We start from the raw sequence: 25868 nt of genomic DNA, 5'->3' as shown, positions 1-25868 counted from the left end.
ACCTATATCTAAATTCCTTTTTTAAAGGAAATAGAATCCATTCAGTTAATATGTTGTATGCTTTTTCTTTTTATGAAAAAATTTAACAAGATATATTCATACTTAAGATTAAATATATTCTTTTCTTTCTCTTTCTTTCTATCTAAACTCTATCAGTAAGTTTCCCTCGAGAAGTTCCATGAAGCTTGCTGGACAAATCCATCCCAGGGGGATCTCTTCTTTTCAGACCACTGCTGCTGTCATTATCTATTTTGTACTGAGTTAATTCTGAGGTAGGTTGATAAGGAGTCTGGGGCCCTCCTTATACAAATGTTTTATTTTTCTACATTCCTTCACCTTAATCACATAAGATGGTTTTTTTTCTTAAGATCTGAGTTGTTATGGCAACAATCTATTTTGCCTAACCAACTTTATTCAAGCCCAGAAATAATGATTACACAGCAAAACGACTCATCTTGCTCAAGGGTATGTTTTCCCTTAAGCCCTATACTAATGACTATATTCTTTGGAACTCTGCATTCAAATGAGTCTACCTTTCCTTTTCTCCTTTGCCTTTCGCTTCTCTTCTTTTCACAGCTATTTGTAAGGCCTCTTCAGACAAACATTTTGCCTTTTTCCATTTCTTTTTCTTGGGGATGGTCTTGATCCCTGCCTCCTGTACAATGTCACGAACCTCCGTCCATAGTTCTCCAGGCATTCTATCAGATCTAATCTCTTGAATCTGTTTCTCACTTCCACTGTAAAATCATAAGGAATTTGATTTAGAGCATACCTGAATGGTCTAGTGGTTTTCCCTACTTTCTTCAATTTAAGTCTGAATTTGGCAATAAGGAGTTCATGATCTGAGCCACAGTTAGCTCCCAGTTTTGTTTTTGCTGACTGTATAGAGCTTCTCCATCTTTGGCTGCAAAGAATATAAACAATCTGCCTTTGGTATCGACCATCTGGTGATGTCCATGTCTAGAGTCTTCTCTTGTGTTGTTGGAAGAGGGTGCTTGCAAACTCTATTAGACTTTGCCCTGCTTCATTTTGTACTCCAAGGCCAAATTATAGCGAGAATAGAAAGGAGAGATAAGAAAGCCTTCCTGAGTGATCAATGCAAAGAAATAAGGAAAACAATAGAATGGGAAAGACTAGAGATCTCTTCAAGAAAATTAGAGATGCCAAGGGAATATTTCACGCAAAGATGGGCACAATAAAGGACAGAAATGGTATGGACCTAATAGAAGCAGAAGATATTAAGAAGAGGTAGCAAGAATACACAGAAGAACTACATAAAAAAGATCTTCACGACTCAAATAATCACGATGGCGCGATCACTCACCTAGAGCCAGACATCCTGGAATGCGAAGTCAAGTGGTCATTAGGAAGCATCACTATGAACAAAGCTAGTGGAGGTGATGGAATTCCAGTTAAGCTATTTCAAATCCTAAAAAATGATGCTGTGAAAGTGCTGCACTCAATATGCCAGCAAATGTGGAAAACTCAGCAATGGCCACAGGACTGGTAAAGGTCAGTTTTCATTCCAATCCCAAAGAAAGGCAATGCCAAAGAATGCTCAAACTACCACACCATTGCACTCATCTCACAGGCTAGCAAAATCCTCCAAGCCAGGCTTCAACAGTACATGAACCGTGAATTCCAGATGTTCAAGCTGGATTCACAAAAGGCAGAGGAACCAGAGATCAATTGCCAACATCTGCTGGATCATCGAAAAAGCAAGAGTTCCAGAAAAACATCTACTTCTGCTTTGTTGACTATGCCAAAGCCTTTGACTGTGTGGATCACAACAAACTGTGGAAAGTTCTTCAAGAGATGGGACTACCAGACCATCTGACCTGCCTCTTGAGAAATCTGTATGCAGGTGAGGAAGCTGGACATGGAACAGACTGGTTCCAAATCGGGAAAGGAGTACATCAAGGCTGTATATTGTCACCCTGCTTATTTAACTTATATGCAGAGTACATCATGAGAAATGCTGGGCTGGAGGACGCACAAATTGGAATCAAGACTGCTGGAAGAAATATCAATAACCTCAGATATGCAGATGACACCACCCTTATGGCAGAAAGTAAAGAAGAGCTAAAGAGCCTCTTGATGAAAGTGAAAGCGGAAAATGAAAAAGTTGGCTTAAAACTCAACATTCAGAAAACTAAGATCATGGCATCCAGTCCCATCACTTCATGGCAAATAGATGGGGAAACAATGGAAACAGTGACAGACTTTATTTTCTGGGGCTCCAAAATCACTGCAGATGGTGATTGCAGCCATGAAATTAAAAGACGCTTGCTCCCTGGAAGAAAAAGTTATGACCAACCTAGATAGCATATTCAAAAGTAGAGACATTAATTTTATGACAAAGATCTGTCTAGTCAAAGCTATGGTTTTTCCAGTAGTCATATATGGATGTGAGAGTTGGACTATAAAGAAAGCTGAGAGCCGAAGAATTGATGCTTTTGAACTGTGGTGTTGGAGAAGACTCTTGAGAGTCCCTTGGACTGCAAGGACATCCAACCAGTCCATCCTAAAGGAGATCAGTCCCGGGTGTTCATTGGAAGGACTGATGCTGAAGCTGAAACTCCAATACTTTGGCCACCTGATGTGAAGAGCTGAACCATTGGAAAAGACCCTGATGCTAGGAAAGATTGAAGGCGGGAGGAGAAGGGGACAACAGAGGATGAGATGGTTGGATGGCATCACCGACTCAATGGACATGAGTTTGAATAAGCCTCGGGACTTGGTGATGGACAGGGAAGCCTGGTGTGCTGCGGTGCATGGGGTGGCAAAGATTGGGACACTGAGCTGAACTGAACTGAATGATTATATAACAATGTATCTTGCTCAAGGACATGTTTCTCCTTCTTAACAGGAACCTTCTGACTCATCTTACTAAGACTTATGTCCTAGGAGTGGGCCTGGTAAGACCTTTCTATTGTTAGCAACCAGTTGAAAAAGTATAGAAGGTCTTGATAAGACTGAGTGGGACACTCTCTGCCTCCTTCTGATGTCTGTGTCAGAAGCTTTCTCTGTCCCTTTTTCACTGTAATAAACTCTGCTACACAAAAGCTCTGAGTGATCAAGCCTTGTCTCTGGTTCCGAAGCTAAATTTTCTTCTTCAGAGATCACGAATCTGACACGGTTCAGTGTAAGCTATCAGTGTCACGACTTTAACTGGTTACGTTCAGTGGCTGCTTCACTGACCTCGGTCTCCATCTTCTGTAACTGCTTCAAGGTTGTGTACACCTCACACACTTTGAGTTTGAGGGACAGGACTGTGATATATATCCTTCACAATCCCCGCTGCTGCCCAACCCCAAACCTTCAAATTCTGGTTAAACTGCACTTTACAACCAGCTGACTGTACAATACGCTGTTGTACAAGCTGTTGTTGTTTATAACAGCTGAAGTTAATTATCTCTTATACTGATTACCGATTTTCAAAGAAAATCATCACAAGAAACCTATCTGAGCACGATTTAATCCTTCTAGAATAATAGTTCTTACTGTGCCTTGGGATCATCATGTGAACAATTACCAAAGGTAGCCAAAAGTAAATTCCAAGTGACATGATATAGTAAAAATAGTAATGATTTCTTTCACTCCCAGGTGGTTTTCTTCAGCCTGACTCTTGGCCCACTAGCATTGCATTTATGTACCCACTACCCTCTAGCTAATTCCAGGATGACTAGAATCCTTCAAAACACCACATAGATTTATCTTTCCTAGTCTCTTCATCCTTTCCCACCCAGGGCCCTCAATCAAATGCCTTCAACTTTTTTCTGTCTTCTCTCAGTCTTTCAAGGGGACTCATCTGTTAATTGGTAGTAATTATGGCTGACTGTGGCTTATGAGAGTAACTCTGAAGTCATCCCTCCCATGGTGAGTTGTATTTTCACCAAGGTTTCTTGCAGACACAGTGATTAAACACAAAAGGAAGTGATCCCTGAAGCGGGGAACTTCAGGTACCACACCTGTGTGGGGTACAAGGGCTGTGAGGCAGACTTTAGAACAAAACTACAAAAGTGTGTTATGGAGATGCTTGATAAGGAAAAAAAAAGAGGCTATCAATATTCCTATTTTGGAAAACATTTTAGGAAGGCACTCTACTGAGAATTCACCTCAGAATGTGTTCCAATCTCTTCTGTCTGAACTTGAGAACCACCAAACTGCCTGCAAACAATCAGGTGGGAGAAATACCTAACGTGCATAAGCTGCAAAGAACACTGGTTTTACCACTGGTACCTATTATAGTGACAACTAAGAATGTTTAAAGGATACCCATGTTGACCCATACTTGTATTCCAGCAATGTCAGTCCCTGGGGGATATAGCTATGGTCCAACCCACCTGGGATTACTGCTGTCCTTTGTGGAGATTCTGTTCTGACAGATGCTCCTGATCATTTCAGCAGCACTTACTCTTGGACTTCAGTACACTACTTGTACAACACTCTGCTGGTGACAAACACCACTGATGCACTCTTACAAAAACTTCTCTAATTTTTTTAATGTAACAACATTTTCCTATAAGGCTTATACTTCTTTTACGCACAAGTCTTTTAAAATCATATGCAACATACAATTGCCAAGTTCCACCTGGATGATAGTGTAGCACTGTCTCCGTACACGCTGGGCCAGACACTAAGCTCAGTGATGAGTCTACTTCAGAGTTGTGAGCAGGAAAAGGTACCTAGAGGCAATTCTCTGGCGGCCCAGTGTTAGGACTCCATTCTCTCATTGCCGAGTGTCCTGGTAGGGGAACTAAAAGTCCCACAAGTGTGCGGTGAAGCCAAAAGAAAAAGATACTCAGCATAGACCTTTTGAATCTGACGGCTCTGTAAAACATGGCACCACTGGTTTTCTGCCTTTGCAACCAGGAATGGTCCTCACTGTGTTGTTCTTACTCATTGTCTGGTTTTAGCAGGGTATATGCAGAATCCCTTTTTCTCTGGGGCAGAGTCTCTTATTTCTCCACCATGTGAAAGTGGTGAGCCAAGACCCCTACAAAGTTTTAAGCCCTCAAAGCTTATCATTTCACTGACAGGAATAGTCCAAATAATCTGGTCAATTAAGTCAACTTTTATTTTAGCATTAGTATTATAAAACATATAAAATATGCTACAATTTGAGAACACAAATTCTAAGAACAGAGCACTGGATTCAGACAAATAATGCTTCAGTAATCATTAAACACTTGATAAACACAGGGACAGTGGGGAAGGGGAAGACTCAGCAAAATTCATGAAAGGACCACGACAAGAACAGTATCATTTCAATTCAATATAGCAACCCAAGATTTCTACTATTTTATCTACTTATCTACTAGAAAAAATATTAGTATTTTTTCTTATCATCTTTCAACCAGCAATTAATATAAATATTTGCTGCTTCTCACGAGTGATATCCAAGAAATATCTAAAAACAACACTTTATAGGGATACTGCTTAATTCTAGATAATTCAATTAAGTAGTACTGCTTAAATTGTCTCTTTGAAGGAGATCAATCAGTGAAAATATTCATTTGAGACAGGTATAGGACACATGTCAATGATAGTTAGAACCATTTTAACATCTCTGAAAATGTTAAATTCAAGAATTTTAAAACAATTCCTATACAGTATTTATTATTAAGCAGTCTACTTGAAATGGAAGATGAAATAATGTTCACTTTGGAGATTCAAGATAAATAATAACTTATAGAGAAATCAGCCTCCTGACTTCTAATATTAGAAAATAAAGACAATCAACTTATATTAAAATACGAAATAAGAGTAAATGGTAAAAATTTTTAAGATGTAGTTTTTAGCAAAAAGAAAGGAGAGGGTGGAACTTCCAACAGAAATATTTAATAAATATTATAATGGGTTGCTAATAGTATTAACATTAGGAAACAAGTAATAATTAATGAAATAAGAATGTTAAAAAAAAAGAATGTTTATATTGGTAGTTATATCCTCAATTATTTAAATTTTTCCACTGTAAGTCTAAGAACTTGTGATTGAGTATACAGAAGAGCACCAAGTATGTGCCATTTATAAAAGCAAAGCAAGACATCAAATGAGATTTCTGAAGTTACAGTCTCATTTCCAGGCTCGTGCAGCACACTCATCTTTTTTCAACTGTTCAATAAAAAAAAAAATCAAGGAAATTGTTACAACTACAGACCAGAAACAAGTGTTAGTAGTCATTCTATATTTGCCTTACTCTAAAAACAATGCTGTGTCCCAAATGAAATCAGTATTCTCCTTCTACCTCTGTACATCAAACCAGACATCTACTATAAGATAAAGTATTTACCAAAACATACTTTAATTACTTTTTTAACTGTCAAAATCAACACCAAAGTTAGGAGGGATGCAACTATCATGAACCTGAAAGCTGTGGTTCATAGAATTATAATTTAAGCTCCTATGACTTCAGATTTTCCTTGGGGGGAAAAAAAAGAACTGGTAAGTTTCCTGCTCCTGACTCAGAAGGATCCTGAAAAATTAAAAAACAGTGAAATTAAATAGCCACTGAAATGTCAACAGTCTTAACATTACGTAGTATGAAACAGATGTGTAGGTCTATCAACCTGTTAAGCACACTGACGTTGTGCCTACTGCACGGTGCTGCACAGGCCATCCAGCCTTATGGTACCTGCCATTCACTCCGTCTTCTACTAAGGAAGGAAACCAGATGTCTTTAAAGAAAAAAAAAAATCAGCCTATATTCTGGACTGTAGATAGATATATGACCCAAAAGCAGGTCACAGGGACAGTCCAAATATGATGATATTTAACCAATCTAACCTGCCCACTCCTTCCCCGGAGGTCTTTTTGGTACCTGGCAGCATATATCCTCTGTGGGTTATATGAGTCACCACCCTTATGGCAAAAAGCGAAGAAGAACTAAGAGCCTCTTGATGAAAGTGAAAGAGGAGAGTGAAAAAGCTGGTTTAAAACTCAACATTCAGAGAAAATCAAGTTCATGGCATGCGGTTCCATCACTTCATGGCAAATAGATGGGGAAACAATGGAAACAGTGACAGACTTTATTTTCTGGGGCTCCAAAATCACTGCAGATGGTGACTGCAGCCATGAAATTAAAAGATGCTTGCTCCTTGGAAGAAAAGCTATGACCAACCTAGACAGCATATTAAAAAGCAGAGACACTACTTTGCTGACAAAGATCTGTCTAGTCAAAGCTATGGTTTTTCCAGTAGTCATGTATGGATGTGAGAGTTGGATTATAAAGAAAGCTGAGGGCCAAAGAATTGATGCTTTTGAACTGTGGCATTGGAGAAGACTCTTGAGAGTCTCTTGAACTGCAAGGAGATCCAACCAGTCCATCCTAAAGGAAATCAGTCCTGAATATTCACTGGGAGAACTAATGCTGAAGCTGAAACTCCAATACTTTGGCCACCTGATGGGAAGAACTGACTCATTGGAAAAGACCCTGATGCTGAGAAAGATTGAAGGCAGGAGGAGAAGGGATTGACAGAGGATGAGATGGTTGGATGGCATCACCGACTCAATGAACATGAGTTTGAGCAGGCTCCAGGAGTTGGTGATGGACAGGCAAGCCTAGCGTGCTGCAGTCCATGGGGTCGCAAAGAGACACGACTGAGCAGCTGAACTGACTGGTGACTCTTGATTGTTGCATGAGGGCCAGGTGAGGTCTCCTCACTGGACCAGACTGAAGCAACCATTCAAACTTGGTCTATAGGTTACACTCTGGCTAGTGTGTACTTCTGTTACTATCTACCCAGATCATTAGATGGAATTTCTTTTCAATTGACAGAGAAGATAAAGTTATTTCATAGTCTGACTTCAAGATCTCTAGACTCTAACTCTATGCTATAATCTCAGCTGCAGGAGCCCTGGTCTATCTCCCCTTGCCAAAGATCTCCTATGTGGATGCCTATAACACTGATCAGTTCTGGAAACAGAAATGAACAGAAAATAGAAGGGATCCCACATGTCTTGGGAAGACAAGTGTTCCCAAAACAAAAGTTATCCTAAAGTATGGTGTTGCTCATAACAGAGTTCCTAGATGTCCACAGGTCTGCAGCAGGGGTTGGCAAACTGCAGGCTAAATCCAACCAACTGACTGTCTCTGTAAATAAAGTTTGATTGGAATGCAGCCATGCCCATTTTTTTATGTATTATTTATGGCTGCTTTCTGGCTACAGCATCAGTTTGAGCAGTTACAGCAGAGAATATGTAGACTATAAAGCTGCAACTGTTTATTATCTCTTTTAGAAAAAGTTAGCCAAGCCCTGATCTACATCACGTTGGTATAACCCCTTGGAAATGAAGGACAGCTTGTTGCCCCAAGCATCTTCTAACACTTTACAGATGACACATATCCTGTGTTTGGGTGTCCTACATTTACACTCTAACTGGGCAAACCAAAAAGCTGCCAGTTGTGAGCAAAACCTGGAGCAGCTTTCTAAGTGGGACAGGTGACAGAAGTACAGCTCAGCTGCTCAGGCGAGCCTGTGACCCGAGGGCACTGAGTTGCTGCTTATAACTTGAGGCATGTCCCAAGACAATCACAGAGTACACCCCTGGGGTTCTAGAGCAGGGCCAACCTACTTTAGGCAGGTACCATTTTCTCAGTAAATAGCTCCTGGCTGGCCACTAGGGTCTGACAGACGGCAAATATCTGACACCAAGGGAAACCAGGTGAGCATATTGTTAACCCATTTTGAATAGTATTACCTGACCTATCACATCACCAATAGCATGGTTTCAATCCATGATCTAGTATTTAGACACAGAACTGGGCTTTTGGAGGTCTCAAAGGCACAGAACATCCAAATGGTATAATCACAACCCTTCCTCAGTAGGCCTTCTCCCTCACCCAGGGTTATGTGTTCTTGGAGGTGGTCTCTACACATCAACTGACCAATTTGAGAGACCTGAGCTTGGTTCATCTGTGATAGTACTAGCCAAAAGTACTAGCTTAAGCAATGCAGTCCCTTCAGGAGTGGTACTGAGGGATAATACAGAAAAGACATATCCTGATATGGCAGATTTTCAAGCAGTCCCTTCAATTGTTCATTATGTCATTCAGTAGAGGAAGCCTCAGGTCAGTTTTTTATCAACTGTCAGACAGTGACTAATGGTTTACCCAGATGGTTATAGACCTGAAATAAGCAAGAATGAAAAAATGCTGACAAGGGGATTTGAGGAAGGATAAAGTAGAAGCCCACATAAATTCTTACTAGAGTGCCCACAGCTGCAGCAAAGTCTTAGTAATCATGTGGAGAGGACTGTGTCTGCATCTTTCCTCCCCAGTGTGATGCTTGCTCAACGGGCTTGTGAGTGGCTACAGTGCAGTGACAGATGCATGCAGTATCTAGGTAAGTCAGTGGCTACAGAAGTTAATGAACCTTTATGAGAATGGATACATGTATATGTATGGCTAAGTCCCTTTGCTGTTCACCTTAAAATGTCACAACATTGTTAATCGGCTATACTCCAATAAATAAAAAGTTAAAAAAAAAAAAAAAAAAGCCAAAAAAAACAGCTAATGGCCCTTCCTTACCTGAGGCCTACGTGGCTATCCACTACTGGCTAGCACCCACTTTGTGGGCAATACTGACCGATTTTAAGAACCTGATTTGTTATCACACCTTGAGGGAACTAGTTAGTTACCTAATGCCATGCTAACTACACTGGAACGTCCCATTATTGAAGGGACAAAGCTCCGTCCTCATTGGAATTGATGTTTATTCTGGATTTGGACTGGCCCATGCTGTCTTTTGCACTCTTGACAATACTACCATATGTGTATCACCACTATCGTATTATATAGAAAGCCTCCAAGGACCCACTTCTCAGAGAAAGTAGTATCAGAAGTATCCTGATGTAAAAAGGATGCTCTGGACTCATCAGGTATCTATCATCAACAAAAAATGGGCCTATAAGATGATGAAAGAGATCGTTAAGTGCTGAGACTCAACATCAGCTCTGGGTACCATCTTGCAAGGTCAGGTGATATCTTTTTAAGATTATGGTATGTGTTCTGCTTAGCCAATATATGTAGCAATAGCAAAATGTAGTATTATCTCTCCAACAGCCAAAAGTCACAGGTCTAAGAAACAAGAGATAGAAATATGAATGGACTTTCTCATAATCTATTTTTAAAAATTGTGTTCCTAGACCTATGACTCAAACTCTGCTGCCCAACTGGCATAATGTAAAGCACATTAAAATTGGTAATAAAATCTAGATGGTTGGACTAAAGATAATTTTATCTTTTTCCTCATGATGGTCTAGATTTTTCACATTTTCTAGAAAGACTGTATTCTTTTATATTCAAACATAATTACTAAAGGGGAAAAAAAACCCCATAGCTCCAGAAGCAGATTTTCATTGAAAGTGGCACATAAGTAAAGAAAGGAGTTGAGATGAATGCAAGGAGTTCCTAACAAATCAGAAAAACTGTTTTCCTTTTTCTTTGATAATGGTTACTATGTAGCACTCCAGAGCAGTCACAGAGACATTTGAAATATGACTCAGCCTCAGTTTCCTTATTTGTAAAATGAGATCTAACTATGTATCTAATAAGGTCTATGAAAGAATACCATAAACTATAACATCTGAGTCATTACTATCGGTGGTAGGTGCCGGTCTATCTGCTCAGTGCTTTTACAAACAAAAACAAGGATAAAGTTAGTTACCTTTGGGTTAAAATATCTACAAGACTGTGGTTGGGAGCCTCCAAACAGGGCTATGCGGTAGTCATGTTTCTTCCTTCTGGGCCTTGTGCCTTCTACCAGTTCTTCTCGATCCTCTGGAGAAAGGAGATGATACCTCATCCCACCTGGAGAAAAATACATGGCAACTCTTCAAGAACTTCAGGCACTTTAATACTTACTTTGAAAAGGAAACACCCAAACAAAGCAGTGCTCTTATTTCTGTAACCGTTTTTTTTTTCTATCATCTCTCTAACATTTATGGAAAGAGTGAGCGGGAATGAGGCAGGAGAAATGTATAATAATCTGAGTGCTAATCAATTTATTATTCTCCGTCATCACCATTAATGCTAAGATTGTCCTATCCACTTAGGAAATATCAGTGAATCATCTGGCTTTTCAAGCAACAGCAGCCATAATATTAATTATTGAAATTCAGATCTCCTAACCCAGCAGTTCTCAATCTTCACTGTACATTAGAGTCACCTAGAAAAATCTCAGAAACTATCGCTGGGCCTATCTCAGCACAGTTAAATCAAAACCTCTGGTGGAAGGGTGGAGGCACTGGTATTGCCCCTTATATGTGGTTAAAATATCAGCCACTTCATTACCTGGGAACTTGTTAGAAATACTGAATCCCAGAGCTACTGAATTAGAATCTGCATATTTAACAAAATCCGAAAGTAACTCAGATGCACATAAAACTTGGAGAAGTACTTACTGCTTAGATGATCCTAAAATGCAATGAAGATTCATAACTACTGTGATCTAAAATCTTTCTTTCAGCAATTACTTAATTTTGTCAAGTCAAGGGACACTCAATGATTAAAAACTTTAGATGTCATTTCAAATCAGTGTGGGAAAAGTAGATTATTCAATAAATGATGATAGACAGTGATATGAAGAAAACACCCAACCTCATATTTTACTCTAAAGCAAATTCCAAATCAACAGAATATTGTAAAATGGTTTTTTTTTGTTTTTTGTTTTTTTTTTTTACAAAAAAAGCCTTATAAATGAACTAAAAGAAAAATAGGAAAAGTTTAAAAAAATAGGCTCAGGATGAGGAAGCCTGAAAGTGAAAGTGAAGCCGCTCAGTCGCATCAGATTCTTTGTGACCCCACGGACTGTAACCTACGAGGCTCTTCCATCCATGGGATTTTCCAGGCAAGAGTACTGGAATGGGTTGCCATTTCCTTCTCCAGGGGATCTTCCCAACCCAGGGATTGAACCCAGGTCTCCCTCATTGCAGGCAGACGCTTTACCGTCTGAGCTACCAAGGAAGCCTAAGAAAAGACAAATAACACAGAAGCTAAAAAAAAAAAAAAAATTCAGAACTACAATTTTAAGTTAAATTATTTCATGGCAAAAAGAAAAAACAGAAAAATTAAAAGACAATGGCAGGATTTCCCTGGTGGTCCAGTGGCTAAGACTGCACTCCCAATGCAGAGGGACCAGGTTCGATTCCTCATCTGCGAATTAGATCCCACATGCAGCAACTAAGACCCAGTACAGTAAAAAAAAATAAGTAAATGTTAAAAGAAAAAGACAAACTAGAAAAGAATTTATAAATCATATAAAAGACTTATATAAGATACTCAATAACATTATGATGATCAAATGACAGAAAATTAGATCATGTATCTGAACAAAGTTCATAGAAAAAGAACTAATTACAAATAAGTCTGAAACATATGAAAAGATGCTCATGTGCTCTAGTCAGAGAAATACAAATTAAAATCAAACGTTCTCATACATCAGACTGCACAAGATCAAACTATCTGGAACACAGGGTATGATAAAGGAAGCAGCAGTCTCCTACACTGCTGGTGGGAATGTGGATGAGTGCAAATTATCTGTGAAATTATTTCACATATTTTAGCCAGCTATTTCCCCCTTTAGGATTTTATCAACCTAAAGTTCATTGTCAGGGAAGTGGTTAAAAATTATGGTTATCCACACACTGGAATACTAAATATGGTTATTGAGATGAACAAGGAAGGGTAATATGTACACATAGGATGAATTCCAAGAAATAATGTGGAATGGAAAAAAGCAAGATGGGAAAATTCCCTGGTTGGGGAACCAAGATCCCACAAGCTGATGGGAAGGCAGGCAACGGAGAAAGACATAGAAGAGTACACAGAGCGTGACATTATTTATTTTAAAAATTTATATCTTTATTTATATATATTTACACATAATATATATAAGCATTTGTCAATAAATTACTGTGTGTGCACAGATTCAAGACTACTTTTAGAAGGATATACAAGATAATAATGGTTACCTCCAGTGAGACTTTTCACTATGTACCCTGAACTGTGTATGATGTACAGTATTACTAGCTCAAAAATAAAATAAGGTAAGCAATCTTCAATACATGCAGAAAACACTTCTGTTCATGATGCTGTGTTGGGCTTTTATAAGAGGAATACAGGTTGTGAATGAATGAAAATCAATATCAGTATTTCTAGCATTTCTTTCTACTTTAGAGCATCAGTAGAAGCAATGTGCATTAGAGCAGCTGGCACACTCAGCAGCCAAGACTCAGATGCCCACCCTCAGTCAGGGGTCAGCAAACCTTCTCCAGACAGCAAATATTCTGGGCTCTGTAAGTCACATTTGGTTTCTATCATATATTCTTGATTTGTTTTTTCACAATCCTTTACAACTGTAAAAAAACCCTTTTCCTCATGCCCTCCTCTCCCACTCTAGATATAAGACTGTAGTTCTCAAAACTGTAGTTCCCTGACCAGCAGCATCACTTGGAAACTTGTTAGACATCCAAATTATTGAACACTACCCCAAAACAGATCTTGTGGGGGTTGAGAGCCACTGCTCTAGGAGGGCTCCACACAGGGCGGATGTGTCCTGTGGAATCTATGAACACAATTCTCCCAACAAGAGAACACAGGCAGTGGGGAAGGAGAGATACAGGAGGGGAAGGTTCCAGGCAACAGGCCATGGCTGCAAGTAGATGACTGTGGCCAACTGTGTCCACCCCTGGAGGAAGCACAAACTGTGGCTCCTTCACTGATGGGCTGTTTCTCGCTGAGGACAAGTTCTCTGGGACCTTTCCCTGAGAAGCACCTTGCTCCTTAGGCTTATTCCTTTGGGAGTTAATCCTCTGAGAGGCAGGTACTGTCATTTGAAGATTCTGAGTAAGAACTTGGTCTGACCCTTTGTGGTGGCTTTGACTGTGATCTTCATTTTAGGACTCATTTTCTTTTAGTCGTAAATTCTCTCAGTTTAGTTTTATTCTGTATTCCTATCATCTTTTCTGTTTTTCTTCTACTCTCAGAAGGCAGCCTCTAGGTCACATGGTAGGGAGGTAACTGACAGTCTGAGGAAGGGAGGCCTTCTCTCCACTGAGCTTTATTCAGGCTTCAAAGCTGCTTGTGCCTAGTCAAGGAGTTGTAGAACTGTTCTTCATTAGAACAAGACAAAACAAAGAAAAAAAGAAAATGTAACAAAGATTCCTGCTCAAGAGCCTAACCCCACACTTGGCTGGATTTCTGGAATAATCCCGATACTCTGTCTGAGTCAGTTCAGAATCCACATAAGAACTAAACACTATACTTCATTTAGACTGGCTAATTTATCTTCAACAGCTTACTCCATGTGTGAATAAACAGATGCAGGTCTCCACCCAGTGAAACCAGAAATATGACACAGTATGCAAATAAAGATATAACAAAAAATCCAATATTAACACGTACGAAATCCACATAATGAAAGCACTAATCTAAAGGTGTCTTCTTGGTCTTGATTTTCTTTCAACCTCCCTGTACTTAAAGAAACTAAGTATTACCTATAATCTACCTCTTTAAACTCCCTACACCTTGGTTTTAAAGATAGCAGCCTGGGTGAACTCTCCTTTTCCAGTTCTTTTCCCATCACCCCTTAAGGGATATGTTCTTGATTCATACCCTTTCCCCCCCTCGACACCTTAACTGGAGCCAAAAGGTATTATACCATGCACTGTTTTATGCTATTGCCACTCATGAAAAATGTTTATTATTATTATTATAGTCATCTAAGATATTTTTAGTAAATATAGAGCATTCCACTGTATGGATATATCATAATACTTTCCCAAATTAGGGGACAGTATTGGGTCAACTTACCCTAAAACCATAATATTATTAACTAGTAGCCATGTGATAAGTCTAACAGAAATTTTACTTTACTTCCAAATCAAGGGGAAAGTGATACTATTTAATAATTGGATGAGTGCCTAAAGCCTGTGCTCTGCAATGAGATGCCACCACAATGAGAAGCCCATGTGTTGCAACTAGAGTAGTCCTCACTCATCACACCTACAGAAAGCCTGCACACAGCAATGAAGACACAGCGTAGCCAAAAATAAAAGAAACAGATGAAAGAAGAAATAGTGAACTGGAATACAGATTTGAAGAAATCACCCCAAGTGCAACGAAAAGCGTAGATATTATGGAGTGGAGAACTGACAACATCTTTTTAATTAAAATTCCTGAGGAAGTTGACACTATTGGAAGAGAAAATGGCTGAGGATTTTCCAAACCTGATGAAAAACATGGATTCCTCAGACTAGGGAAAGTGAACAAACACTGAGCAAGATAAACACCAACAAATGCCCAGCCATATTTGATGCTAAACATCAAAACCAACAGAAACCCTTTTAAAAAGACACAGGCAAAAAATTCACACTATCTACAAAGAATGACAACTGCACTGACAGGAGACATCAATAGTAACGATGGAGGTGGGGTGAAATATCTTCAAAGTATTGAGAGAAAATATATTCAACCTAGAATTATATGCCCAGTTCATCTTTAAGAATAGAGTAAAAGAAAAAATATATATTTTTATATAACCAACAACTGAAACAATTTAAAATCAGACTGTAAATGTATGAACTTTATAAAGGATGCTGTTCAGGAATATGGGGAGAAGATCTAAGATACAAGAAGAAATGGTGTGCAAAGAGATTGACAAATATGGATAAATTTAAATACTATTAAAAAAATTAAGTCCCATTTGAAAAGTTAAAAAAAACACACTAAAATACAGAACAAAAAACATTTAGTGTTTGCATTATTCTTTATAGCTTTAGGTACAGCTTAAATACACATACTAAATTTTAAAATAGCACTATAGCAATATTTGTCAAAATCCTCAAACTCTCAGAAAAAAAGCAGTAACTTTTATCAGTATCCACTAGAAATAAGTTTAAAATTCAGGAAAACAAAATTAATTTCTTAATTATAAACATCTCCTACCTACTCTCCACTCATATCCACCTACATACCCCAACACATGTACCCAACTAATGTCAAAAGCCAGGTCCATGGCTCTAGGTGAGAACTAAAGGTATTCCCATCAGATTAAGGGAAAGACAAGGCTAATGTTCATCACCACCATAGTTAATTGAACACTGTTCAATTAAAAACTTATTCAATGCAATTATGCAATATAACAAAAGAAAAAAATATAAATATTAAGGGCAAAAACTAAAATCATTATTTGCAGATCATGAATTATTTCCCTAGAAAAAAGAAATTCACTGAAATTTATTTTTAAAAAGATCAATAATGACTAAAGAAAAAAATACAATCACAATAGCAACAACAAAAATATCTGAAAATTTTTAAGAAATATAGAATGTAAAAAAAAAAAAAAGAAATATAGAATGTAAAAAAAGAAAATTACAAGTTCTTTAGGGACACATGACAATTTAAATGAAGTACAACAATAATTAAGGGCTTCCCCGGTGGCTCAGATGGTAAAGAATCTGCCTGCAATGCAAAGATGAATCATTCAACAATAATACTGGGTTAGAATCTTGCCAAACATTTAGGAGGGAAAATAAAGCTAGGTTCTTAATTATTCTGGGTGGCATGAGATTATTTCATATGAAATCAATCTCAGTTGCATATAAGGTTTAGAAATTAAAAAAAAAAATCCACAAATGCACAAAAGGAAAATTTAGGAAATTAAAAAAAAAATCTTGGACCAAGAAAGACCCTTCCAAACATATTTCTAAACCTGGATATAAAGGAAAAGATTGATTAAGATTTATCAATACAAAAATAACTTGAGATTAGACTTTCCATTTCAAGACGTTTTCCTTCCTCTCTCTTGAAAGCCACTCTCCAAAAACAAGCAAAGAAGCAGCAAACAAACTCTACCTCTGATAATGCTAGAAGATCTGCAACTCCTGTTAACAGTTAATGAAGACAGCTAGCAGACAGAATGTTAAACCTGAATAGTTATGGCAAGAGACACCAATGAGAAACAAGCCAAATGATCCTGCAGAACCCTGGGATGATAGAGAGTACCCCAAAAGAGGTAGGTATGAGAGAGTGGGGATGAAATCAAGAGAACTCTAAAATTCTAAAATAAATGACCGCTGAATTGCCAGGTCTCCTTTCCCTACTGCAGTCAGATACCTATGTTTTTCCCACTATAGGAGACAGAAGGGTTGGTTTTCAGAGATTCTGAATCAGAGATGTCCAGATTCAGAAAATCACACAGAAAAGGGTGTAAAACTGAAAACAGGGATTAAGTGAAAGCCTTCAAGTCAGAATGTTCCCCCATTCAGTTCCCAAATGCCTCTAACCCAACTGCCTGAGAAAATAACTACAGGTAATGACCTCTGAAGTCACTCAGTCATGTCCAACTCTTTGTGACCCCATGGACTGTAGCCTACCACGCTCCTCCGTCCATGGGATTTTCCAGGCAAGGGTACTGGAGTGGGTTGCCATTTCCTTCTCCGGAGGACCTTCCTGACCCAGGGATTGAACCCGGGTCTCCCGTACTGTAGGCAGACGCTTTACGGTCTGAGCCACCAGGGAAAGATTAATGACCTCTGGGGGTCCCCAATTTAAAAACTGTCTGGCTATCCTGATTATCCTACAGTTTAGCCCAATAAATGAGAAGACCACTCACATATATAGTATTATCAATTTTATAATAACACACTCTTATGGTTCACAGATGATATGAAATATTTGTTTTCAACAACAAAAAGAGAAAAAACAAAACCAAAACAAAGGCAATACAGAAAAAAAAAAAAGAAAACAGAAGGCAATACAGGAAATGCAGGCAAGATAAGAAAACATTAAAGGCATTATAATGCTACTTTGGAATAAGATATTATAGCCATGAAATAAGAAGAGAATAAAACTCACAGAAATAAAAAATAACTGAAATAAAAGTGCTAAAAGAAAAATTAAGGCTATTTCCAAGAAAATAGCAAAGACAAAGATGGATAGGAGAGACAAGAAAAGATTACAGACTCAATCCCTAAAGAATCACAATACCAGCAATAAAGAACTGAGAAATCTGTGGCTGAATAGATAGAGAATGCCAGTGTGATAACTAAAAGATGAAAACCAAGGTACATTACTGTGAACCGTCAAAACACCAGGGATTAAAATAAAATAAAATGTTACATGTTTACAAGGAGGCGTACTAAATAAACTGGGCATCAGATTTCTCAAAAGTAATACTGGAGGCTAGTAAACAATGGAAAATTCCTTCAAAATTCTAACTAGAAATCATTTTTCAACATAACTCTATAGCCAGTTTAACTATCCTTCAACATTTTATGATAAAATAAAGATGTGATTTGTCAAATTTCCAAATATTTACTGATCATATACTCTTTCTCAGGAAACTTTTAAGGATATGTTCAATCAAACAGAATTTAGGAAGGGGAAGACCTGGGTTTGAGGAAAATAGTGAATCTAACTTAGGAAAGGAGTGAAAGAACATCCCAGGATGGCAGAGAAGTCCCAGGACAAGAACTGTGCCTTAAGTTTACACCTACAGTGCAAACACTTCATACTGGAACAGGCAGAAAGAAGGCTCTATGAACAGTGTTGCCAAAGAAAGAAAAGCAACAGATTGTTTAATAGTACAATCTTATTAACTGGCATTTTACAGAGGGGTTGGAACTCAAGTCTAAAAGTCAAGAAAAATTAAGTGAATCAAAAAAGAATGTGGCAAAAAATGTGCTCCAGGTGCAACAAACCAACATTTTTCTTCAAAAAAGAAAATGTGATCACAGTACACTAACTTGGCTCAATTATTTTAAAAAGGAAATAAAACACATAAAATGAAAATTGCTGTACATGAAAGGAAACAAAGTCTAATTTTTTACCTTCTATCACAGGTGTTCCTATAGAATAAGGGATGAGGCTAAGTTCCTTCCAGATAGACAGCTGAGAATCCCAATAGATTAACTATACAGAAGGGCTAAGTGTCAAGTGTTTCTCCGTGGCTGCCCCATCTGATCCAATCTGAAGGGTTTTAAGTCCATGAGAAACTGGCTACATGATCAGGTTATAAATGGATATTAAGGAAACTTACTTATCACCATCTTAAGGCATTCGGGATTGTCTTGAATAAGTGGTTCAGCTTGTACTGTTTTACTTAAGAAATTCTTTGAGATAAGAGGAAACCTGACTTTAGCAAGGATGTCAACCATAAAAGGCTGGCGATTAGGTTCATCATATTTCAACCACCTTACTGCAGCGTCATAAACCTAAGGGGAGAAAAACAGCATGGTAAAATTTTTAGATGGTAGCAGTACTTCCAATTACCTATGTTTACTCTCATAGTGAAGAGAAAGAATCTCATTAAGACATAACTGCTTACCCCCAATATCTTATTCAGATACTTGTTTTCATCCCCAAATGCCCATATCTTTACTTCAGAACAGTTTACACAATGCTCTAGTGATTCTTCTAGGTAATATGCTTTATAGAACTTATTACTACAGCATAATGTATAACGATAAAGATGATGTTGAATACAGATTTTTAAATTGCTTTTAAACAAAATGTAACTTCTGTTTTGCAAGGAGATATGATATACATTTCCCACTGAAAAAAATCTATTGATCAACACTAGTTTCAATATTTGCTTATATGGTACCAGGAAAATGGGTTATTTCCTCAGTGGCCTTCTATCCCAAGAGATATGAAGGTCATCTAAGATTTTGTTACAATCTAATATTCCTGAATTATGAACTGATAGACCTATGTGCTTTCCACAAACTTTATGATATAAAAATTCTATATATATAAAAGTAAGTTAGAGTATTTATGTAAGAATTGCTTTCTAAAATAAAATAATTCATTTAACTGTACCAAAACAGTGCCAAGTTTATTAACATAATCTGATCTACAAATCACTAGTTTAAACACATTGAAAAAAATCTATTATTTCATATACCACACACTTTTAGGTTGTATTAATAAGGCCTAAATTTAATTTCCCCATGGATCAATTTTTTATAGGAATTAGTCTTTTATTTTTAAATAAGTTCTTTATTAGGATAGTTTTTTATTTATAGAAAAGTTGGAAAGAGAGTTCCCATATACCTTACACTTAGATGTTAACTGGTACATTAGTATAAAATTCTCATCATAACTAACAAATAAATGTTGCTACATTAAGGTCCATACTTTAAAAAAAATCCTTTAGCTTGTCTAATTTTCTTTTTCTGTTCCTCAATTCCAAAGAAGATACATTACATTTAGTCATTATACCACCTTAGGCTCTTCTATGACAGATTCTCAGACCTTCCTTGTTTTTGATGATTTTTGACAGTTGTGAGTTCTAATCAGGTATTTTATAGACTGTCCCTCAGTCTAGGTTTGTCCCTCAATCTAGGTTATCTCATGATTAGGCTGGGGCTGTAGTTTTTTTGGGAGGAAGACAGAGACGACATGCCAGCCTCATTATATTCATGGTATGTGCTATCAACATGGTATCACTGATTTCCATTATATAATACATTATCACAAACTTTTTGACTTAAATTACAGAGAAGGATGGGGAACTGAAAATAGATTAATTAAATGTCTGCATATTAAAGTGTTACCCCATCTAGCTCCCAACGCCTGCACCCAGCTTACACCTCTGACAGTTTATTTGACAGTTCTGGAGATCACAGTCCAAAGTGGGTCACACCCTGGGCAAAAATCAAGGTGTCATCAAGGCTGCCTGAAGGCCTAGAGGAGAAACCGTTTTCTTGACTTTTCTAACATCCAGCAGCCATCTGTCTTCTTGGTTTGTGGTCCCTCCTCCATCTTCAAAGCTGGCAATGGCCGGCCAATTCTACCTCACATCACCTCACTGACACTGACTCTCCTGTATCCCTCTTCCATATTTAAGGATGCTTTTGATTACACTGGACCCACCCAATAATCTCCTCCTCTCAAGATCCTTAACCAAATCTGCAGAGTCTCAACTGCCATGTAAGGTGACATATTCCCAGGTTCCAGGGATTAGGATGTGGGCAACACTGGGGGGAAGCACTGTTTTCTCTCCCCAGTAGCATCTCTACAAGCAGTCTCTCAAATCGCCAGACCCTAGGAGCATCCAAGACTTATTTTTCCTATGAAACAGAATTTGGAATACTCTATTTAGTGTAAATACCATCTCTCCTAATATCATTCTTTTCTCTGTCATGTATCCAAAAATGAAGTGTAAGAAATCCATAGGAGCATTTTTACTAAGAATAATGTGGGAAGGCAATTTAGTTACCTGATCCTCTGCTCTCACAGTCAGAGTGTCCTGGTTGAGGAGATGTGTAACTCGCTTGACATCAAGTTGTAGAAATTCATCAGTTTTATAAACTTCAGTAAAATGCTGATGAATAAAGTCATCTGCAGTTGCTTTCAATTCAGGACAGTCTAGACACTCCGCTAGTACACTTATACCTGAAGATAGAAAGAATATAAATGAACCAAAATACCTTAAAAAAAACAGTGAAGATACAGTAATTGACTCTAGGAAAATGAGATAATAAATTTCCTAAGTCTTTTCCATTGATTTGTCTATTGTTATGCCAGAATGATACTACCTTATATGTAGCTGAATTTGGTACTTGGTAGGACAGACCATCTTCAATGTTTTTTCAAACTTTTCTTGGCTACAAGTAAAACATTTTCTCTTGCAAATAAATTTTAAAATAAGCTTATAATGTTCTACTTTTTAAAAATTCTAATATGACTTCAATTAGGGTTGCTAAATATTTGGATTACTTTAGGGACAGTTGACAGATCTCCACTTAAGATTTTTTTAAATTATCTTCAATGTAATTATTATTAATGTTCTGTATCAGGAATCTGCAAAGTACTGTCATGAGCCAAATCACTCACCTCTAGCTGTAGGGTCATCAGCTAAGAATATTTTTAAGGGTTGTGAAAAAAGGGAGCGTAGGGGAGAGAAAGAAGGAGGGGAATATACTAACCAATAACACGGCATGCTATGTACTCATGGTGAGCAGTCGGCTACATATGAATGTCTAGGCTCCCAGTAGGGAAATGATACTTTCACCAAAAACCAGTATTTATTAATTAATTAATTTCTGGCAGCTGAATTTGTGATTATGTGACCAAATAAAATGTCATGTGGATCAATAAAATATGAATGTGAAAAGTAGTTGTTTCTGTGAAGACTAATTCTAAGGTTTAAGACAGTCTTGAAATAGCTCAAATCAAGCATGACCAAGACAATTGATAAAATCTGAGACAACACTGCAAAATTCTAGAAGGATTCTGTCATCAGACTTCTTGCTGAGTTATCAATTTGTTTTAAGGAAATTAAGAATAAAAAACCAGATGATATTTTATTGGTGTGACTTAGGTAAGACAGATTTAGGTAAAATCAGCATTTATAGAGTTGGGCTTAGCATCAAACAGTAGCAGATTGCTATATTTATATTACACTAAAATAAAACCTTTACAGTTGATAAAACCTTCTTTAGCCACTTACTACATTAATGAAATTTAAATTAGCCAACTGACTACTGTCTGATTATGCCGGATAAGGAGACCCCTATTGTTACTGTGTTTCCCTGACTGACCGCACGGGGGGAACCTTCAGCAGGAAGCTGAACACCAGCATGTCTCCATGCAAAGAACATGTGCTATCGGTTTCAGACACATATAGGTTAACTATTTTATTTCTAGTTTAAGAGTTTTTATAAATATAGGAATGAGTACTGAAATACAAAAGTGCCTTCTGCATCTTTTGCTATGGCTTTAAGTATTTTTATATAAGTACAGCGTGTCAGCGTAGTAAATTATGTTTGTTTTTTTAACACTGAATCATTCTGGCATTTCTAAAGTAAATCCTTGCACCTCTTCTTACACACAAAAAATCATTGCTGAGGTTATTTTTTATTTTGGAAAATGCTGATACAGTATTTTATGGCTTGTTTCTGCTGAGGTTAATAGGCATCTTCCTAACCTCCTCTTAAAATATATTACTGGAAAATTTTTTAGTGAGCATCCCAAGATTACATAAGGAAAAAAGAAGATTAAATGAGGATACTTATAACCATGCCTTTTCTCTTTATTAAAATACAAATTAAAGGTTTTTTTTTTAATAGGAATCTCATTTCTTACCAAGACAGTTTGAAGCATCAACTTGTTCTTTCAAAAAATCAACACACATTTTCTTCACAGGTTCAATCTGGTACTGGTTTGCTGCATCTAGCAAGGATTGAACATTGTTGCTATTCACAGAAATTCTGTAAATAAGGTGAAATGAATATTAATTTCCTACCATTTATTATTTAAATAATGCTGCTGTAAAATGTATCCTACTGGCCCCTAAAATTAAACAAAAAATTAAGATTTTCAGCCTCTGAACTAGTATAGCATAAGCTCCTCAAACCCCACCCCTACCACCCTTATAGTTTTTCATTTTGAAGACTGTGGAGCATACCAATTTGTTATAATAATACTTTGCATGGCAGATCCTGACCTTCCTTCTCCACAGCAGAAATGATCCTTAACTTACCTAGCTGTATAAGCAAATTCCACAAGTTGTTCAATAATGTCAGGTTCGGCATCTTTGAGTTCCACTTCAAAGGACTTTGATTCAATCATGTTAGCTAATACAAAGAGAAGAAACATAAATGGCATGAGTACTTCCATGAGTCTAACTGAAGAACCAGATCATTCTAGGCTGTGTTAAATGTTAGAGAAAAATAGCATGACAGACACCTCTCTGAAAGAAAATACCCTAGAAAGCCCACCCAGCACTCCCCTATAATAAATGCAAATTAATTCTCCATGCTTGAGATGTGCCTTAAAATAATATACTACTCAATTAGTGTACTTAAAAAAAAAAAAAGCCAAGTAAACAGAAAGACATAAATCTCGATTTAGTATTTCCCCAACTCCTAAATTAATTTGGTAGCATTCTCTTAAATTGCTATGGGCAAAATGCCTCTGATACAGTTGGAAGAGACCTATAAAAACAATGACAATTAAATATACATAGTCAGCTTTCAACAGCAAGGCTCTCATTCTTCCCCAAAACCCTGGTAGGTAGCCAGGGCATTAAAGAGAAAATTTGAGGCTGATATATTATATAACTTGATCAAGCTCATAAGCAGTACTAAGTAGAAGAACCAGGACTCGGACCCAATTCTTAACTCCAAAATATGGTTTTTTCTAGTATGTTATATTTCATTTAACTTGCTAGATAAAATGCCATAAGACTTACCTGCTCCTTTGTCTTTTAATCTGAGATTCAGAAAAAAACCCAGTATTCAACTAGAAGCTGTATATTCATTAAAAAACACTTAGGGCCCTTTAGAGCTAACAAAAGGACAGTTCTCCTTCGAGCAATCATCACCATGACCTCTTTTCAATCTCTTCACTGTTCTATGGTCTTAAGTGCTTTTAAAACTGGCATGTTAAATATGAAAATGGCATATTTTCATTTAGACCTCACCTAAATCTTACAGAAAAAAATATTATGTTTTATCCTCAGATACTTACTTGTGAACATTAAGTTAAAAAAATGACTGGCTGCAGCAAGGACAACACGATGAGCAGGTATCTTCCTTTCCTGGACCATAAGGATCACATCACACAGTGTTTTCTAATCAAGAGAGAAATAAATGCAATTAAAAAGGGCTCAATGGGAATGGCTAGGCAAAGGAAAAAAACAGGTGCTGACCAAATGCTTTATCTCTATTTTCCATTTAAATCCAATATTTTCCCAGCACAGATCTTGTTTATAATGTAAAATCTATTTACAAAAGACTTACAGAGTTGCTGTCATGAGTTTGGTGTATCAAAATCTGGCACTAAAGCTCCCAACAGTCAGGATAAAAAAAAATCTTTAAAGTCAGAAAAAAAGTACTAACCTTTGGGGAAACCAATTTTTTTTTTTTTATCTGACACAATTCTAAGATGTTTATCATGGTGAGATTTTACGGGGACAGTAAATGACAATGTCCTTTTTCAAACAAAGACAGTGTGGTTTTTCAAATAAAGCAATCTGCTTTTAAAAAAACTCTCCTTGGGACTTCCCTGGTGGCCCAGTGGCTAAGACTCTGTGCTCCCAATGTAGGAGGCCCAGGTTCGATCCCCAGTCAGGGAACTAGATCCCACATGTTGCAACTAAGACCCAGCACAGCCAAATAAATAAAAATACATATAAATAAAATATTAAAAAATAAATAAATAAATAAATAACTCTCCTTGATAAAAATGTAGAGTACACACTGCATTTTCCAAGAAAGTTGCCTTCATAGACCTAACCCGAAACTGGAACAATTCAGAACACAGAGTAGATGAACCCAGTGTCCATTTAGCACTCTTTCCTTAAATAACACTTCTCTAATATCCACTTCTGATAAGACCTGGATAGCAGCCACTTTTAAATTGTGATATCTAACCAAGGACAAATGTGTCACTGTAGGTTACTGAAAGAAGACAAATCTACATTGTATACTTAAAGTGTTAGAAAAATGGGGAACATTAAAGTTTAAGATTTACTTTACTTACTTAAAGATGAATTTCAAGAAAAAAGAAATGTTTACCAAATAAAATTTCAATTTCTTAATGAAGTTAAAGATATAATGTATAGATTTGGCTCAGGAAAAAAAAATGTAAAGCACTCTCTTAGGCACTGGGAATACGAGGCAAATAATATTTTCAGAGTAATAGTACTCACAAATTTAAATAATGGCCCAATAGCTCAGAAGATATGACATTTTGCAAATTTAGGTATTTTACTAAAACTACTGATATAGTTTCTGATAGATAAATCACTATTTCCTACATTACTATTCCATGAATAAAATCCCAAATAAAATAGTAACACTTAGAATGAGAAAAAAATGGGTCCCATTTTTTTTAGAGCCCTAAAAATGGGTTC

The 25868-nt window shown here is 37.2% G+C and overlaps 1 protein-coding gene across 5 annotated transcripts in view; it reads right to left on the bottom strand.

The window, feature by feature from the left end:
* KLHL7 (kelch like family member 7) overlaps positions 1-25868 on the bottom strand; it is a 55098-nt gene that overhangs the window by 13158 nt on the left and 16072 nt on the right. For all 5 annotated transcript variants that reach the window (XM_043462821.1, XM_043462823.1, XM_043462824.1 and 2 more), the window contains 6 exons: positions 24482-24584; positions 23493-23586; positions 23096-23220; positions 21228-21403; positions 19044-19218; positions 10671-10813 (listed from right to left, as the gene is read on the bottom strand). In XM_043462821.1, the coding sequence (XP_043318756.1) occupies positions 10671-10813; positions 19044-19218; positions 21228-21403; positions 23096-23220; positions 23493-23586; positions 24482-24584 (816 nt within the window). The remainder of the gene's footprint in view (positions 1-10670; positions 10814-19043; positions 19219-21227; positions 21404-23095; positions 23221-23492; positions 23587-24481; positions 24585-25868) is intronic.

Source organism: Cervus canadensis, chromosome 3 (assembly GCF_019320065.1).
Source record: "Cervus canadensis isolate Bull #8, Minnesota chromosome 3, ASM1932006v1, whole genome shotgun sequence".
Lineage (NCBI taxonomy): Eukaryota > Metazoa > Chordata > Mammalia > Artiodactyla > Cervidae > Cervus > Cervus canadensis.
This window is presented reverse-complemented; position numbering and strand designations above follow the sequence as displayed.